Here is a 20345-nt window from a genome sequence, read left to right on the forward strand (position 1 = left end):
ATCCTGGGCAAAGAGTATTGATCTACTTTGAGTTCTGGGTTAATGGTGACCTTAAAATCACCATGGATCCTGACAGACCCATTCTTCTTGGCTACTGGGAGCACTGGCATTGCCCATAGGCTCCACTCAACCTTGGAAAGAATTCCTTCACTCTCCATGCAATCTAGCTCACTGGTTACTTTATCACGGATGGTATAAGGAACAGGACAGGCTTTGTAAAACTTGGGTGTGGCATTTTCATTTAACATTTGTAATGTCCTGGTTCATATCTTTACCATTATGCTGTACGTATTTCATTTTGACAGCTCTGTAGGAGCAGTCTGTTCTGTTTTCATGCTTGTTTGGGTTACTGTTGAAGATAAGAGGGAGGAGAACTGTGTGCCATCCAGTTAGAATGGTCGGATTAAGGGGAGGTTTCTCTGGTGAGGTTGGGCCTGGAGCTTTTGTTTGAGAGGAGATGAAGAGAAGAGACGCTGGGGAGAACTGATCATAGCATATGATCCAGTGGGAGACCCGTCTGTTTGAAATGGATTGCAAGCAGCGTTCAGAAAGTGACGTGGGTGTTCAGGCTGACTGAGGGCCCAGCGCGTGAGTGACAGAGAAGGTCAAGATGAGCTCCAACTTCAGTCTATTTAATTAGAATGGGCCCTTTTCTTTTTGTTATTCTCTACCTGCCCTTAAATTAAGATTCATAAATATAATTCCTTTAATCGTATTCAGTGTACTGTCTGTTGTTTCATGGCATTAATTTGTAACAGGGTAGCAAGTGACACAGAATCCACACAAACCGAGGTTTGGGGTGGGATCGAGCGCACCTCAATCTCACGAAAACAACAGGAATTCTGCAGATGCTGGAAATTCAAACAACACACATCAAAGTTGCTGGTGAACGCAGCAGGCCAGGCAGCATCTCTAGGAAGAGGTACAGTCGACGTTTCAATTTTGTTCATGCTAACTTTCATTCCTGACTGCAACTTAAATGTGTCTCTGTCTGCTGTTTCCATTGATACAGCTATTCAACTGTTCTTTTAAATGTTAGCTGTGTTTCAGTTAGGAGCCATTTTTGAAAGTTTTCTTGTAAGATTCCACAAATTAAACAATCAAAGTGCATGATTAAGTCCATTACTGAACTGATGATCACCAGGCAATCTTTTCAATTTTAATTCGGCCACGTACACTGAAATAGACCCCCTTTCCTTTGATTCAGCTTATGAAACCTAAAGCATTCTGCAATCAGCAATGGTTTTGGTTCAAATGTTCCTGCATAACTTTCATGATATACACAAAGCTCATTTCAGCTGGTTTGGTTGAAGCAGTCATGCTTCTAAGCACTCAGCAAAATTGGCATTCACTTCTTATCGGCTGTTCCATTTGTTTTAAAATACTGCTCAGTATATAAATTCCAGTCAGCTCTTGTGCATTCAAACATGTCTATCTTTCCGATATAGCCAACTTTTTCTGCTCTTTTTAAAAATTTATGATTATTAACACCCTGTACTCACTGTTTAAGAACCCAGGAATTTGTCCGTTTTATGCTTTTTATTCTACTCAACTGTGTCTGTCACTTCCCGAAGCACGTGCTGTATTATTTTTCTCTCTCAACCATTTCTCACTCAACCATCTTGCTGCACTTCAACAGGTAGATGGTCATCTCAGGTTCGTTTAAAACTTCCTCATCGCCACTGCTCCGTTTTGTAACTCCAAAACATAAACTAATTACAAGAAAAAGATGAGAGCTGGGAATAATGTGTCTAACTTTGTTTTTACTTTAAGCAGGATGTACACGTATGACTTGGTGGCATGCTGATATACAGAATGCCATTTATGTACTTTTACATATAACCTACAATCTATTTATCTATCTATCTATTTATTTATTGACACAGTGTGGAATAGGCTCTTCCGGCCCTTCAAGCTTCACTGCCCAGCAATTCCCCGATTAAATCCTAGCCCAATTGCGGGACAATTTGCAATGACCAATTAGTTTACCGACCGATATGTTTTTTGACTATGGGAGGAAACCAGAGCACTCAGAGGAAACCCATGTGGTCACAGGGAGAATGTACAAACTCCGTACAAGGCAGCAATGGGATTTGAACCCGGGTTGTCTGTACTGCAATGCATTATGCTAGCCACTATGCTACTGTGCCACCTCTTTGTTGTTTACATAATAATGAATTATGTAAACAATAAAGAATGCTTAGTCAAACAATATATTTACAATATTACTCAAATATTACTGAAATATGAAATACGCAACAGGGATCTTATAGAAGCATATACAATTCAGAAATGAATAGATAAGTGAACCAGGTAAGTGAGATTAGAACTAGGTGACATAGCCTCAAGATTTGGGGGAATAGATTTAGGATGTAGGTGAGGGGAAACTGATTTTCCCAGAGAGAAGTGAATTTGTAGAATTCTCTGCCCAGGGAAGCAGTAGAGGCTAGCTCATTAAATATATTTAAGGCACAGTTAGATGGATTTTTGCATAGCAGGGGAATTAAGGGTTATGGGGAAAAGGCAGACATGATCATATTGAATGGTGGAGCAGGTTCAACCAACCCAACGGCCTACTCCTCAAGTTCAAATTCAAGTGTAATTGTCATTCAACCATACACATGTATACAGTTAAATGAAACAGTGATCCTCCAGGCCCAAGCTGCAAAACACTGTAGATACAATCACACGCAGCACCTATCGTTACCATAGCACATACAGCCACAAATTAATATTAGCACAGGTCCGAATGTCATGGCCTGTAGATTGATGGTGAATGGGATGTTATCCTGGAGCAATGTTTCTGCAAGGACAAGCATGTAGCAGTTCCTCATCTTGTGCTGGGTCAGCCACAGATGAAAGCAATCCATCTCATCTTCCAGGGAGTGAACACTGGAGAGCAGGAGCACCGGCCTGCAGAAACCAGCGCCCAACCTAACCCAGATTCCAGCGTGCCTGACGTGTCCCTGTACTCCCCCGGATGGCTGTGGCATGAGGGCCTGGTCCACGCAGCAACCGAGGCCACTTAGCTCCCCCACCGCTGGTCTCCCCGTTGAACCAATGAAACGAAACCTGCTCCTGTTTCTTATGTTCGCATTTGAAAAATGCAATCACCAATGTTACACTTACCAAGAGTGTTGTTGGCCAGTCCAGGCGACTTGGCCCTAGCTGTGAAACACACCATGGCAGTCACACAGGTGACATCTTTGCCGTTGATTCGGCAGTTCCGCTGCAGCATATTGATGGAGGATGGACTGAATTCAACCGACACGTTCACCAAAACCACACGGAGTACCCTAGAGGAAGGAATGAACTGAATAAGAGCCCTCGTAAGGCTGGGAGAGAAGGTGTAGTGAGGAGGGAATGGGATAGAGAGAATGGGGAAGGAAAAAGCAACTTCGCTCCCCAGCTCCGACCCGGATCAGTAAGTCATGGGGTTCAGAAGACTGTGCAAGAACCAAGGTCAAGGGCCAGGGTTCAAAGTCCGGAGAGTGGCAAGTCCTGGAGTTGATAAAGGAGGTCGAAGCCCAGAAGTTAAAGACCGAAGTTGGTGAGTCTAGAGGTTGGAGGTCAGAGGTCAGAGACCTGATGTTTGTGAGTCTAGGCCAGGGATTTGAGGTCAGAGGCCCAGAAGCAGCCTGCCGTGTGTGTGTGTGTGTGTGTGTGTGTGTGTGTGTGTGTGAGGGTGGGACAGCGACTTGCTTTGCTGTTGTTGCCCTGTTGTTCTGCTGAACATTGTGGGCATGCCATGTTGGCAAGGAATGTGTGGCGCCTCTTGCGGGTTGCCCCCAGCGTATCCTTGGGATGTGTTGGTTGCTAACGCAAACAACGCCTTTCACTGTCTGCGTCAGGGAACGTGTGATAAATGAATCCGATTTTCAATCAGAGCAAGTGTGGGTGAGGGTGAGGGGGAAGGAGTTTGTTGGTGGGGGAAGAATGACATAATACCACATACAGGGAAGAGGAAAGTGGTATTGAGTGAGGGAGGGGTATTGAGTGAGGGAAGAGAGAGAATGTAAGCAAAGGAGAGAGACAGACAGTCAGAGCAAGGAGGGGTTGTGAGGGGAGCAGGAGGGGAGAGGAAGGACATGGTGGTTACAGGGCATGAACTGAATGAAGGGAAGAGAACATGGAAGGGAGGGGAGAGGGAGTGATTGAGGGCCAAGGGAGAGAGTGAATTGCAAGGCAGAATGGTATGGGGAAGAGGGAGAGACCCCGGAGGCAAGGGGAAAAAATTAGGGGTGAAAGACATTTTTTTTAAAAAAAAGATTAGCTTTACTTGTCACACGTACATTGAAACCCACAGAGAAACGCATCTTCTGCGTCAACGAGAAACACAGTCCGAGGATGTGCTGGGGGCAGCCCGCAAGTGTTGCCACACTTCTGGTGCCCACAGCTCACTAACCCTGACCCGTACGACTTTGGAATGTGGGAGGAAACCGGGGCACCCGGAGGAAACCCACAGGCCACAGGGAGAACGTACAAACTCCCTCCAAACAGCGGTGGGAATTGAAGCCCATTCACTGGTGCTGTAAAGTGTCACATTAGTCACCTTGCTAGCATGTGGGGAATTATGTGTAAAGGGGGGGAAGTAGAGGGGCAAAGAGAGAGACCATGGGGGAAGAGCCGGGTACTAGACTGGAATGGGACAGTCCATATTTCTGTGAACAGGTATCGGGAGTGCAACTTGAACCCACCGTCTTTTGACTCACTGAGTGACAGCTGACACCTGCCACCGGACTGTGATAAGCAGTGGTAGCCAGTCCTGTCACTGACCCAGGGCATGGTGAAGCCCCAGGCGCACTGTAGAGTGGTGGTTAGCACAATGCTCTTCAGCAGCCATCTGCAAGAAACGGGTGCGATCCCTCTCACTGACTGTAAGGAGTTTCTACGTTCTCCCCGTGACCACGTGGGATCCCTACGGCTGCTCCAGCTTCCTCCCACAGTCCGAAGGTCAACAGGTCAGGGTTAGTGAGTTGTGGGCATGCCATGTTGGTACTGAAAGCGTGGCAACACTTGCAGGCTGCCCAGCAACATCTTCAACACATTTCAATGTATGTTTCGACGGACATGTGATAAATTTTTATTTTTATTAAACCGGGCCCTCCCTTTAGTCTGCTACAGTTAGAATAACCCGTAGGATTTAGCCTGAATTTGTGGTGGCACAGTAGCTTTAAATGGTTCCCGAGACAGGGCAGTCTCGCACCACGTTCTGCCTACTGACCCGAAAAGCATGGCTCTGCCGAGAGCTCCCACTGCCACGTCGATCAGTCCGTCTCCATCCACGTCCATCTGCCCGTCCGCGCTGCGGCCAAAGTACCGCAGCCCTGGGTCCAGAGCGGAGGCAGCAATTCTCTGGGAAAGAGGGAAGTGTACAGTGAACATTCCCGTGCACCAGTTCCAGCGCCCCCCTCACAAATGACAGTGGCAACGAGAGCGTCCTGCCGTGCCTGAGGCGCGTGGTGCTGCTTCCAGGTAGCCCCACGCAAAACAAGTTCACGGGATCACAGAAGGATCCCATTCAGCCCATTAATCTTGTGCTAGCTCATTGAAGAAGCTCTCTTGACTTCCTGACCAACAGACTGCAATCAGTAAGGACCTTCACCACGATTACTCTAAACACTGATTCCCCACGGCTCCCTACTCCACTCCTCGTGCACTCCTGACTGCGTGCACAGAAACATAGTGCCACTGTGTTGTGCTGTTGGAAGAAGACTCCTGCACACTCTCTCTCTCTCTCTCAATAGTGACTGAGAGTCTATTGGTCCTCGAGTCTGGGGGACTCAGACAAGCAACGCGGCGGATTGTAACGTCGGAAAAGCAAGCTACTGGTCTCTCTTCTTGTTGTTGCTGGAGGGATCTCTCCCTCTCCCTCACTCTGAGATGTCAGGGTGTTGGGATGGACAGTAGTTTTTGCTGGATTCTAGATCATGGTCTCTGGGGGGCTTTGCTATTGTTTGCTGGTGGGGATGGGGGGGTAGTTGATGCTTTAGCTGGAGCAAGAGGGGGGAGGGGGAGGATTGATGTTTTTAGGGCTGCTTGTGTGTGGGAGGGAGAGGGGGCTTCGGGGTTTTAAAGTCTCTGTCATTCATTCTTTGGGGTGTTTTCTGTTTTGTGGGTGTTTGCAAAGATTAAGAATGTCAGGTCCTCTGATATTGAACTATTGAACTACATCTACACGCTCGCAGATGATACCACTCTAGTGGGCTGTACCTCAAATAACAAAGAGTTGGAGATCAGGAAGGAGATAGACAGCCTAATGACATGGTCTTATTACAATAGCCTTTCCCTCAATGTCAACAAACTAAAGAGCTGGTCATTGACTTCAGAAAGGGAGTGTGGTGCATATGTTCCTGTCTGCATCCATGGTGCTGAGGTTGAGAAGGTTCAGAGCTTCAAGTTCCGAGGAGACAATGTCACCAATAGTCTGTCCCGATCCAACCGCGTTGATGTTACACCCAAGAAAGTTCACCAACCCCTCTACTTCCTCAGGAGGCTAAAGAAATTCGGCACTTCTCGCCAATTCATATTGATGCACCGTAGAAAGCACTCTGTCTGAATGCATCACAGCTCGGTACGGCAGCTTCTCTCCCCATGATCACAAGAAACTGCAGAGGGTTGTGGGCACAGCTCAGCACATCACAGGAACCAGCCTCCCCTCTCACTGCCTCAGTAAAGCAGCCAGCATCATAGAGACCCCACTCACCCTGTTCATCCTCTCCCCTTCAAGCCCTCTGCTCAAAGTGAACGCCAGTTTCAATTGTGGCAAAAGACCATAAACATAGGAGCAGAATTAGGCCATTCAGCCCATCATGGCTGATTTTATTAACCCTCTCAACCCCATCCTCCTGCCTTCTCTCCATAAATTTTGATGCCCTGACTACTCAAGAACCTATCAACCTCCGCTTTAAATATACCCAATGATTTGGCAATGAATTCCACAGATTCACCACCCTTTGGCTAAAGAAATTCCTCATCTCTGTTCTAAGGGGACATCCCTCTATTCTGAGACTGCGCTCTCTGGTCTTAGACTCCCCCACTATAGGAAACATCCTCTCCACATCCACTCTATCTAGGCCTTTCAATATTCGATAGGTTTCAATAAGATCCCTCCTAATGCTTCTAAACTCCAGCGAGCACATGCCCAGAGCCATCAAGTTTCCCTCATACGTCGTCACTTCCGGCTGCAGACCGACCTGTTTGTGGGCTGGGAGGATAGTGTATCGATGTCCGTGATAGACGTACACTGCTCCACGATGATTGTCCTCCAATGGGGCCCCGACAACCACATCATTAAAGGCATCATAATTTAGGTCAGGAACTGCAGTGAGTGTGTACCCAAAGCGGGCGTCTTGCTTTTTGGCAGTAGTGCGCAGTGTATGGGTGAAGACCAGGGAATGCTGGAGAGGAAAGAGAAGTCAGTGATACTGTCATATTACAGTCATAGTCATACTTTATTGACTTGATTGACTCATCCTTGCACTCAACATCAGTAAGACCAAAGAACTGATTGTGGGCTTCAGAACAGGCAAGACAAGGGATCAGAAGCGAAGACAGTGAGCAGTTTCAAGTTCCTGAGTGTCAATATCCCTGAGGATCTACCTATTGATGCAAATACAGTAGCTATATTTCATTAGGAGTTTAAGAAAATTTGGTATGTCTCTAAAAGCACTTGAAAGTTTCTGCAGAGGTACTGTGGAGAGCATTCCTACGGGCTGCATCACCATCTGGTATGGGGGAGGGGAGGTGTGGAGCTATTGCGCAGGATCAAAGTAAGCTGCAGAGTTGTCAAATCAGTCAGCTCCATCATGGGCACTAGCCTCCATAGTATCCAGGTCATCTCCAAGGGCCATCATTAAGGACCCCCACACCCAGGTCATGCCTTATTCTCACTGTTACCATCAGGAAGGAGGTACAGGAGCCTGAAGGCACAGACTCAATGATTCAGGAACAGCTTCTTCCCCTCTGCCATCCGATTTCTGCATGGATATTGAACCCACAAACACTAACTCACTACTTTTTAAAATTTCCATTTTTGCACTAATTTAACTACTTACTGTAATTCACAGTTTTCTCTCTATTATTATGTAAGGGGTTTCTTCTTTTATGTCACTGCGTAGTCTAATTAAAATGGCTTCTTCGTTATGTTATAACTGAAATGGCTTCTTTGTTATGTTAACTGCTGAGAAAGTCCTCCCGCTAGTAGTTTGTTTGGATCATGTTACTGATAAGAGGATGAACAAACCAATTGGGATAGATGTTATTATTTCTGTGGGTCTGTAAGTTAATGTGATGCGTAGGGTTTTTGGGCAGAAGGCGGGAGACAGAGGATGGACCAGGTGCTGTGAGTCCGCTAACGGGGTTGGACCCCGAGCAGGAGTCCAGGGTCCAGGGTGTTCGGCGAGGAGAGGAGACGGAGACGGACCCGTGTACAGCGTCTGGTCGACCACCGTTGTTGGTCCCAGGCGGCCGGTTGAGGTGGTCCGAGGGGTCACAGGGTGAAGAAGGAGGGCCGCGAGCTCCAACTGTTTATGCAAGAAGAGATTGAACTTTGATAAGTGCGGCGCCTTTTATTTTCCTTTTATATTTTATTCTCTATTAATTATATAGTCCCAGTAATATCTATAAACTGCAAATCATTTAATCATATCTGGTGTATTGTCTGTTATTTGGGCGGGGTGGGGTACATCACACAGCATCCACACAAACTATTACCCAGTTTGGTGGGGCCGAGGGCTATTTCCTTAGACGACAGTGAGCCGAGCGACCCTGAGGGTGGCCGGGGGGGCTACAATTATGTATTACATTGTACTGCTGCCGCAGAGACAAGTTTTGCGACATATGGGGGTGATATTAAACCTGATTCAGATTCTGATCCTGTTCAAACACCACGGTTACTGAGGAGAAGGAGCTGCACGCAATACTCCAAATGTGGACTAATCAAAGTTTCATATTTCTGCAACATGAATTCCCAGTTCACAAACTTAGCACCCCAACCAATGGAAGTAAAGACTCTGTACCAGGGGTGGCGAACCTATGGCACTCATGCACAAGATGAGTAAACATTTTGATGATACACGACACACAGTGACACCCCTCAACTCTTTAAACCCCGCCCACAATACATAATGATCACCTTTACTCTCAAATGAAGCAGAGAATGCTTTTTGTTACAACCCAAGAGCAGTGAGATTTTCACAGGAAAGGTCTCGTGCCTGCTAGGCACCAGCTAGATAGTTGTAAGAACACGTGATAATACGTTTTGAAATCGTCACAGACCTGGTGTACACATCAGTGCTTGGATAGTAAATGGTTATAATAACATTTTAATTCTATTTCCTATTCCCATTCTGACATGTCAGTCCACGGTCTCCTCCACTGCCGCAATGAGGTCACTCTCAGGTTGAAGGAGCAACACCTCATATTCCATCTGAGTATCCTAAAGGCATGAACATTGATTTTTATAACTTCCAGTAGTTTATCCCCCTTCCCCTTCTCTCCATTCCCCATTCTGGCTCCCCTCTTACCTCTTCTCCTCAACTGCCCATCACCTCCCTCTGGTTCCCCTCGTCCTTCCTTTCTTCTATGACTCAATGTCCTCGCGTATCAGATTCCTCCTTCTTATGCCCCATACCTCTTTCACTTTTCACCTCCCAGCTTCTTACTCCATCCTCTTTGCCATCTACCCACCTTCCCCCTCACCTGGTCTCACCTATCACCTGCCAACTTCTTCATCCCCTCTTTCTCCACCCTCCACCCACCATCCCCTCACCTGGTCTCACCTATCACCTGCCAACTTCTTCATCCCCTCTTTCTCCACCCTCCACCCACCATCCCCTCACCTGGTCTCACCTATCACCTGCCAGCTTCTTCATCCCCTCTTTCCCACCCTCCCACCCACCCTCCCCCCTCACCTGGTCTCACCTATCACCTGCCAGCTTCTTCATCCCCTCTTTCCCACCCTCCCACCCACCTTCCCCCTCACCTGGTCTCACCTATCACCTGCCAGCTTCTTCATCCCCTCTTTCCCCACCCTCCACCCACCTTCCTCCTCACCTGGTCTCACCTATCACCTGCCAGCTTCTTCATCCCCTCTTTCCCACCCTCCCACCCACCATCCCCTCACCTGGTTTCACCTATCACCTGCCAGCTTCTTCATCCCCTCTTTCCCCACTCTCCACCCACCTTCCCCCTCACCTGGTCTCACCTATCACCTGCCAGCTTCTTCATCCCCTCTTTTCCACCCTCCCACCCATCTTCCCCCTCACCTGGTCTCACCTATCACCTGCCAGCTTCTTCATCCCCTCTTTCCCACCCTCCCCTCACCTGGTCTCACCTATCACTTTCCAATTTGTACTCCTTCCCCTCCCCCCACCTTCTTATTCTGCCTTCTCCCCCTGTCGTTTCCCGTCCTGATGAAGGATCTCAGACCAAAACATTGACTGTTTATTCCTCTCCATAGACGCTGCCTGACCTGCTGAGTTCCTCCAGCATTTCATGAGTGGTTGCGGTTATAATAACAATATTCTTTAGAAATTATGTTATTTTGCAATTGCCTTTTTAAAAGATTAATATTAATAATTTTTGTACATGTTTTCTAAACTGCTTAATTTAGTTCAATCTCCTTTTACAATTTTTATTAATAGTAAAACAACAAATACATGTAAATAAACAATAGGACTCCTTGTCTCTCCTTAAAAGGTCCATAATTTTGTTTTCCCCGGGGAAGGCGGAAGAGAGGCCAGCCAAAGGAAAGCTGGTAACACAACCTTGAACATGGGCAATACCTGGGGTCAACTTGAAAGTCAGGTCCAGGACAGAAGAATCTGGCGAGCTACCGTCAACAGCCTGTGCCCCAGTTGAGGTGATGGGTTTAACTAATTAAATAACACGAGAGAGCTTTTTAGAAGATTGTTGTCAGCTTGGTCAAAAAGGCTTGCCAACCCTGATGTACACCTTCTTTATTGCTGTACCTGGATTGCAAAATACATACAGCGCACCTCCTTTCACAAACTCCATGATGAGTCTCCAGCATCCAAGGTGAAGTATCAAAGCAGCGAGTCCCAACACCACAGAACCCAAGGAGGGAGGAGTGATGGGGGGGGTGTCTCTAATTTATCCTCCATCTTCCCTGTAATCCACCCCCATCCCTCACAACACCCAAGTACCTTAGGCTAAGTACGAGTGTGCTGAAAGTCTTTAACCATGACTTTCACCACTGGGCTAACTCCACCATGGACAGTCCCAAGCCCCGGCTGTGAAAGGAAGAGGGTTGGACATAGGGCTAGCAACCCCATCTGGTAACAACCCAGAGCCACAGAAACAGCATAAGAACCTCCAAGGATCTCATCCCTGGGGGAGTAAGATGGGCTACACCTGGGGAACGGCTTGAAAGACTAGCCCAGGACAGAGGACTCTGGCAAGTTACCGTCAGCCACCTATGCCCTGTTGGGGTGATGAGCTTAACTAACTAAATAACTAACTTACAATGATAATAATAATCTCTGATAACAATGATAATCTCTGCTCAAAATTACCATGGCACCTTAGAAGATAATTGTCAATTTGGGCACAGGCTCTCAAAAAGGTTGGCCACCCCTGATGTCCTGACCAACCTATCTAACTGTGTTGCTACTTACAGAGAGAAAAGGCGATGGTGAGGCGCGTTCTTGAACTGCTGCCAAGTCCTTCTGGTAAAGGCCTGGGGTTTAGACCCCGCAACAAAAACATCACATCAGGATCCATGTGACTTAGATATACACATAGAACCCAGAACAGTACAGCCCACTACAGGCCCCTTATGTGCTGACCTTTAACCTACTCCAAGATCAATCTAACCCCTCCTTCCCACATAGCCCTCCACTTTTCTTTCACCCATGCGCCTACGTAAGAGTCTTCTAAACGTCCCTGATGTGTCTGCCTCTACCACCAGCCAACGCATTCCACACACCCGCGGCTCTGCGTAAAAAGACCCACCTCTGACATTCCCCCTTTACTCTCCTCCAATCACCTTGAGAGTATGCACCCTTGTTTTAGCCATTTCTGCTCTGGGAGAAAGACTCTGATTGTCCACTATTATCTTGTACACCTCTATCCAGTCACCTGCCATCCTGTTTTGCTTCAAAGAGAAACGGCCTAGCTCACTGGAAGGTTTGCTGCTGCAGTCTCTGCTCTGCCAGTTTGCTGGGAAAGTCGAAAGCCCAAAGTAAATTTATTATCAAAGTACATATGCATCACCATACGTTACCCCGAGATCGGTTTCCTTGCAGGTATTCACAGTGGATACAAAGAAACACAACAGACTCAAGGAGAAACCACACACAAAGACAATCAGCCGATGTGCAAAAGATGGACAGACTACCCATCTCTGTGGATCCACAAGCCGGCTGGAGGCTGGAGGCCGAAGGCGGCCTGTCCTGAGATTAGAGGAGTGCGTGTGCGTGTGTGCGTGTGCGTGTGCGTGTGCGTGTGTGTGTGTGTGTGTGTGTGGGTGGGAGGAACAGGACTGGTTTTGCTGTTGCTGTGTTCTGTGTTGGTCTGATGAACGCTGTGGCAATGCTATGTCAGCGCCGGAATGTTCTGCAACACTTGCGGGCTGCCCCCTGCCCACTCATGGGTGTATTGGTTGTTAACGCGAACGCTGTATGTTTCGATGCACACGTGATACACAGATCTGAACCTCAATACGAGTCCCTCGGCTGTGAATGCCCACAATTTGGGAGGCATTGTCAGAGCAGTAGGGTGCGGCACGGTGGAGTAGTGGTTAGCGTAACGCTATTACAGCGCAGTGACCCGGGTTCAATTCCCGCTACTGTCTGTAGGGAGTTTGTATGGTCTCTCCTGACCATGCAGGTTTCCTCCGGGAGCTCTGGTTTCCTCCCACATCCCAAAGGCGGACAGGTCAGTAGGTTAATTGGTCACATGGGTTTCATTGGGCAGCAGAGGCTCGTTGGGCTGAAGGGCCTGTTACCACTCCCTATCTCTAAATAATAAATACACAAAAGATAATGATCTGGGGCTGAGTGCATACTGCAGAGCTAATTCTACACAATTTCCTGCTGGTCACCTACCTCCCGCACTCTATAAACATAGACCTTTCCCGTTTCCTTGTGGCCGTCTCCGAGATACATGGGAGCTGCGACCAAAAGCACATCTGTCACCGTGTCACCGTCCACATCCACCGGGCAAACCTCACTTCCAAAGTACGATCCAATCTGTAACAAAGCAGACGCCAGGGAAAGTTGCGTGAGAACTGAAATAAAAACAGGCGCGGTAATGTAACCGTTACCAAAGCGATCACCGATCGGGGGCCAATTCCAGCTGCTGTCTGAGAGGAGTTCGTACGTTCTCCCCGTGATCATGTCGGGTGCTCTGGTTTCCCCCCACATTCCAAAGATGTACAGTTAGGGTCAGTGATTTGGGCGCATACTATGTTAGCGCTGGAAGCATAGCAACATTTGCGGGCTGCCCCAGCACAAACCTCGGACTGTTGACACAAACAGCACATTTCACTGTGTGTTTTGATGCACATGTGACAAATAAAGCTAATCTTTAACATCTTTTCTTTAACATGAATACGCAGGGAATGGAGAGGCAGAAAGGTGAGGTGCAGACAGAAAGGATTAGTTGAATTGGCACCATGCTCGGCACAGGCTTGTTCCTGTTCTAGACCATAAAAACAAAACACACAGGAGCAGAATCAGGCCATTCAGCCCATCGAGTCTGTTCTGCCATTTTGTCACAGCTGATTTATTATCCCTCTGAATCCAGTTCTCCTACTTTTTCCCTGTAATCTTTGGTGCCCTTACTAACCAAGTACCTGTCAGCCTCTGCTTTAAATATACCCAATAACTTGGCCTCCACGGTTGTCTGTGGCAATGAATTCCACAGATTCACACCCCTCTAGCTAAAGAAATGACTCCTCATCCCTGTTCTGAAGGGATGTCCTTGTATTCTGAGGCTGTGATCTCTGGTGCTAGACTCCCCCATTACTGGAAATACCCTTCCCATTTCCACTCTATCTAAGGCTGTCAATATTTGACAGGTTTCAGTGAGATCCCTCTCTCATTTTTTGAAACTCCAGTTGAGTACAGGCCTAAAGCCATCAAACACTCCTCATATGTTAACCCTTTGATTCCCATAATCATTTTTATGAACCTTGGACCCTCTGCAATTGCAGCACATCTTTTCTTAGATAAGGTACCCAAAACTAGTTACAATCATAATGACACTGTACTGCCCTTTGTTCCAAACCTAATCAGTGACAGCAAAACCTGCAGACGTGTGCGCGGTTTCAGCCCCTACCTGTTCTCCGACCAGGGACTGGTGAACAGTCAGGTTCCCCTTCCTGTCCATGTTGAAGAGAATAACCTTGCCTTTGTGTTTGAATCGGGGTGCCCCCGCCACGTACACACGTTGGCCGTTCTTCCGTTTCAGGGACGACACGGTGTAGCCTGCAACAAGGAGAGCACACGTCAGCTCCAGCCCAATCTAAGGCAGTCTCACCTCCTGGCGTTCCACAGAAAGCAGGCTTGGTGCTACCTCAAGTCACAAGAGGACCTAGTTTTGATTTTAAATCCTTGGTTAGAACAGCCATCACTACACGAACACATTGTGAAGCCTTCATTGGTCGGGGTCAACGTGTATATTGCGTCCAAGCTGACTACGTATTAGTAAACCAGTACACGAGCCAGGGCATACAATATGGAGAGTGAGCTGTTGCCCATATAGCAGGCTCCCTCTCTCCACGGAGCTGATGAATCTGCAGAAATGGCAGAGACCGACACAGTTTGGCGCCAGTGGGGTCACAGGAGTCGCCAGTCAGCCTTGAACTCCACGTAGGACTGCCTCAGGGACTCCAGCTCCGGATTTTTCCCTCAGGGTTTACTCCCGAAGCCTTCCCCATGAATGGGTACAGCCACAAAGCAGTGGAGATTGGAAATTAGTATTTTCCTTCTCCTAGATGAAATGCCAACCTCAGCTGACAAGCCCCATGTGCTTGGAGCGACTAGTTTTAGGGTGCCAGGGACCATAAGATAAAGGAGCACAAGTGGGCCGCTCGGCCCATCGCGTCTGTTCACCCTCCACCATTCCATTGGGGCTGATTTACTTTCTCTCTAACTCCATTTTCCTGCCTTCTCCCCTAACCTTTGATCCCCTGAGTAACCAAGAACCTATCAACCTTTAAACATGCCCAGTGACTTGGCCTGAACAGTCGTCAATGGCAATGAATTCCACAGATTCACCACCCGCTGGCTATAAAAATTCCTTCTCATCTCTGTTCTAAAAGGACGTCCCTCCATTCTGAGGCTGTGACCTCTGGTCCAAGACTCCGCCACTGAAGGAAATATCCTCTCCATGTCCATTCTAACTAGGCCTTTCAACATTTGATTGGTTTCAATGTGATTTCCCCCCCACCATTCTTCAAAACTCCAGCGAGTACAGGGCCAGGGCCACAAAACACTCCTCATACATTAACCCATTTATTCTCAGCATCATTCTCATGAATCTCCTCTGGAGCCTCTCCAACACCAGCACATCATTTTCTTAGATAAGGGGCCCAAGGCAGCTCACAATACTCCAAGTGCAGTTTGACCAGTGTCTAAGAGGTGGCATTTGCCTTTGCCCCCTCTCCCATCAGTAGAAATGGTTCTGCCGGGCTTAGTAACTAAGCCACACATGAAGGCCAGGAGCTGGACTTGGTTGTCAGAGGCTATTTGAGGCCCACTGGGGCTATTTAATAGGTACTGGGAGCTTATCCCCACTACCTTCCCTGGCTATGACAACCTTAAGTTGGTATTATTTGCTAAAGGACGTGTACAAGTACCTCCTATCACACTCTGTAAACATAGACCTTTCTCATTCCCTTGTGCCCATCTCCAAGATGCTCTGGCGTTTGGTGCCTGTGAGCTGTAAGAATAATAAACCAGTTCCAATTCTAATTAAACCTATGCCCTCTAGTTTTTCAAACCTTTCCCTGGAACAAAGGAGGTGTGTACATCTTATCGATGCCCTTCATAATTTTATATACCTCTACGATGTCACCACTCAGTCTCCTCTGCTACAAGAAGTACACTCAACGGCAACATTATGTATGTCTGCTCATTAATATGGCAGCAGCTCAATGCAGAAAAGCATGCAGACATGGTCACAAGGTTCAGTTGTTGTTCAGACCAAACATCAGAATGGGGAAGAAATGTGATCTCAGTGACTTTGTCTGTGGAGTAATACACATAAAAGTTGCTGGTGAACGCAGCAGGCCAGACAGCATCTATAGGAAGAGATACAGTTGACGTTTCGGTCCGAGACCCTTCGGGCCGAAACATCGACTGTACCTCTTCCTATAGATGTTGCCTGGCCTGCTGCATTCACCAGCAATTTTTATGTGTGTTGCTTGAAATTCCAGCATCTGCAGATTTCCTCGTGTTGACTGTGGAGTGATTGTTGGTGCCAGATGGGGTGGTTTGAGTATCTCAGGGCCTATTCCACGCTGTATTCTAAAGAAATAAATAAATAATGGGGAAACTCTGATCTCAAATCTCCGCTGCCTTGCAGCTATACCCACTCATGGGGAAGGTTTTGGGAGAAACCCTGAGGAAAAACTAAAATAAGAAGTAAAACAAAGACCTCTAACTCAATGTCAGCAAGTCGAAGGAGCTGATTATTGACTTCGGGAGGAGGAAACCAGAGGTCCATGAGCCAGTCCTCATCGGGGGATCAGAGGTGGAGAGGATCAGCAACTTTAAATTCCTCAGTGTTATCATTTCAGAGGATCTGTACAGGCCCAGCATGTAAGTGCAATTATGAAGAGAGCCTGGTGGCAACTCTACTTCCAAAGATTTGGCATGACATCTAAAACATTGACAAACGTCTATAGATGTGTGGTGGAGAGTATATTGACTGGCCGTGTCACAGCCTGGTATGGAAACCCCAATGCCCTTGAATGGAAAATCCTACAGAAAGTAGTGGATATGGACCAGTCCATCACAGGTAAAGCCCTCCCCACCACTGAGCACAAATACATGGAGTACTGTTGCAGGAAAGCAGCATCCAACGTCAGGGACCCCCACCACCCAGGTCATGCTCTCACCTCGCTGCTGCCATCAGGAAGAAGGCACAGGTATTACTACCAGGCAGCAGGGGAGTCCTCAGTAATTATTGCTATTCGTTCCATCTCTTTGCTGGAGGCCAGTCAGAATTACGGTGTCGCTGAGGTCTGCTGGCATTCTCCATTGTAGGAGAAACACCCAGTAAAAACTGTCGAGTTTAATAATCTGCAAGTGGTGGGTCCAGGATCAACATTACTCACCCTGTGCTTTTATTGTGCATGGATCAGCAATCTGCTGTGGTGTGTCGGTGTGGCATACAACAAAAAACATTGAACAATAAAGGATTATATAACAATAAGGCTAGAGTGTGTTGTAAATAATCAAAATTAATCTCATGCAAGAGTAACATTCATTTCGGGAGACTAGGATATAAGATGGCTCAGAGGAGGTGTACGAAAACTATCCTGGGAATGAAAGGGTTAATGTGTGAGGTGTGTTTGAAGGCCCTGGGTCCGTTCTCGCTGGAGTTTTGAAGAATAAGTTGGGGAGGGGGATCACGTTGAAACTTGGAATATTGGAATTCCTAGATAGAGTGGATGTGGTCAGGATGTTTCTTAAAGAGCGTGATTCTAGGACCAGAGGGCACAGCCTCAGAATAGAGGGACGTCCATTTAGAACAGAGGTGAGGAGGAATTTCTTTAGCCAGAGGGTGGCGAATCTGTGGAATTCTTTGCCACAGGTGACTGTGGAGACCAAGTCATTAAAGTGGATGTTGATAGGTTCTTGATTTGTCGAGGGGGGGTGTTCAAAGGATATGGGGAGAAGTAGAAGAATGGGGTTGAGAAGGATAATAAACCAGCCACGATGAAATGGCAGAGCAGCCTCGATGGGCCAAATGGCCTACTTCTGCTCCTGTTTTATAACAGGGTGTAGAGTATGTATAATATTGGCACAGACGGTTCCATCGATGCGAGACAGCATGGATATCTATTGTACGTACCAAGGTAGGCAGCATGGTTCTTCAAGGCTTTGGGGAACTCTCGGCTCAGGGCTTCCCGCGATGTGATGACATGGCCATCAGCACTTTCCTTCACCACAGCTCCGTTCCAATCATACGCTCCAACAGCCCCGAGCAGGATCCCGTTCTGGGACACGTGTGAAGATTAAAGATTAAAAGGATTAGATTTGTCTCATTGCTTCTACAGTATCAATCCATTACAGAGATTTCTGCATGACAGGAGATCCTGCACCACAAGTGCAGGCCGCTTACACTGCATTGCAGTCAGCACTCTAGAAGCAGACAAGAATTACACACTCAGTTTATTTCAGGGACTTGTGCATTCAGAGATATACCTGCATTACTGGCCCAACCTTGCAGTCCCCTTCATTACAGTGACGCATGCATTACAGACCCGGGTTTAAAATGCAGGTGCACCATTGCAGCATGTCGCAAGGAGCTGAGCCATTGCTGATCGTCATCCAGATATGGTAACACAGGGAAGCTGGCTGTGGGCTTGGAGCTGACCCACGGGGCTGCCCAGCGTAGGTGGGTGGAATGGGGTCACAGACGGATGAACAGCGAGCTCTCAGTGCAGAGCAGCAGCAGAGGGGAGATGTTGGACAGTGTCACCCTCAGGTGCCAGGTCTGGACGAGATGTGCAGAGCCGGTGGCACGAGTCAGTCGAGTTTATTGTCAGATGCGCAAGCAAAGAGAGAGTAAAGATCAGCTTTACTTGTCCCGTGTACACCGAAACATACAGTGAAATGCATCGATTTGCGTCAACGACCAGCACGGTTCAAGGCTGTGCTGGGAGCAGCCTGCAAATGTCACCACGCTTCTGGCAGCAACATAGCATGCCCAGAATTCACTAACCCTAACATGTACGTCTTTGGAACTGTGGGAGGAAACCGGAGCACCCGGAGGAAACCCATGTGGTTACGGGGAGAACGTACAAATAGCAACAGAAATGGAACCCTGATCGTACAGCTGGCACTGTAAAGCCTTACACTACCGTGCTGCCCTCTTGCCACTGTGCAAGAGAAGAGACAAGTCAGGGGATCAGAGGTGGAGACACTCAGCAACTTTAAATTCCTCTGTGTTATCATTTCAGAGGACCTCTCCTGGGCCCAGCATGTTAAATGCAATTACAAAGAAAGCACAGCAGCACCTCTACTTCCTTAGGAGTTTGCGAAGATTTGGCATGACATCTAAAACTTGGACAAACTTCTATAGATTTGAGGTGGAGACCATATTGACTGGGTGCATCACAGCCTGGTACGGAAACACCAATGGCCTTGGACTGAAAGTCCTACAGAAAGTAGTGCAACACACGCAAAATGCTGGAGGAAGAGTGCGTGTGGCTCTGATTTCCAGCATCTGCATGTTTTCTCTTGTTTGCGAAAAAGTAGTGGATACGGCTCAGTCCATCGTGGGTAAAGCCCTCCCCACCATGGAGCACATTTCAGGAACAGTTATTACTTCTCAACCATCAGGCTCTTGAACCAGAGGGGATAACTTCACTTGCCCCATCACTGAACTGTTCCCACAACCTGTGGACTCATTTTCAAGGACTCTTCATCTCACGTTCTCGATATTTATTGTTATTTATTTATTTATTTACTTTTGTATTTGCACAGCTTGTTATCTGTTGCACACTGTTGAACACCCAAGTTGGTGCAGTCCTTCATTGATTCTGTTATGGTTATTACTCTATGGATTTATTGAGTATGCCTGCAAGAAAATGAATTTCAGGGTTGTATATGGTGACATATGGATCTCAGAGTTGTATATGGTGATATATTGATTTCGGGGTTGTATATGGTGACATATGAATCTCAGGGTTGTAAACAGTGATATATGACTCTCAGGGTTATATATGGTGACATATGGATTTCAGGATAGTATATGGTGTCATATGGATCTCAGGGTTGTATATGGTGATATATAAGTACTTTGATAATAAATGTACTTTGAACTTTAATTTATTATCTTCGAGGAACTTGGGAATACAGATCGATAATTTCTTGAAAGTGGTGCCACAGGTAGATAGGGCTGCAAAGGGAGCTTTTGGCACATTGGCCTTCATAAATCAAAGCACTGAATGCAGGAACTGGCATGTCACATAAAACTTCGACAACCTTCTATAGGTGCAGAGTGGAGAGTATCTTAACTGGATGCATTATAGCCTGGTATGGAAACCCCAGTCCCCAGTGCCCAAGACTACAGAAAGTGGTGGATACAGCCCAGTCCGTCACAAGCAAATCCCTCTCCACCGCTGAGCACCTCTACAAGAAGTG

At 47.3% G+C, this 20345-nt stretch overlaps 1 protein-coding gene across 2 annotated transcripts in view; it reads right to left on the reverse strand.

Moving 5' to 3' along the window:
• The window catches only part of itga10 (integrin, alpha 10), a 185145-nt gene that overhangs the window by 47664 nt on the left and 117136 nt on the right, over window positions 1–20345 (reverse strand). For both annotated transcript variants that reach the window (XM_063041780.1, XM_063041779.1), the window contains exons 11-16: window positions 18049–18193; window positions 14305–14453; window positions 13071–13214; window positions 7197–7400; window positions 5225–5355; window positions 3130–3296 (exon numbers count right to left, since the gene is read on the reverse strand). In XM_063041780.1, the coding sequence (XP_062897850.1) occupies window positions 3130–3296; window positions 5225–5355; window positions 7197–7400; window positions 13071–13214; window positions 14305–14453; window positions 18049–18193 (940 nt within the window). The remainder of the gene's footprint in view (window positions 1–3129; window positions 3297–5224; window positions 5356–7196; window positions 7401–13070; window positions 13215–14304; window positions 14454–18048; window positions 18194–20345) is intronic.

Source organism: Mobula hypostoma, chromosome 2, assembly GCF_963921235.1.
Source record: "Mobula hypostoma chromosome 2, sMobHyp1.1, whole genome shotgun sequence".
In the NCBI taxonomy this organism is placed as follows: Eukaryota; Metazoa; Chordata; class Chondrichthyes; order Myliobatiformes; family Myliobatidae; genus Mobula; species Mobula hypostoma.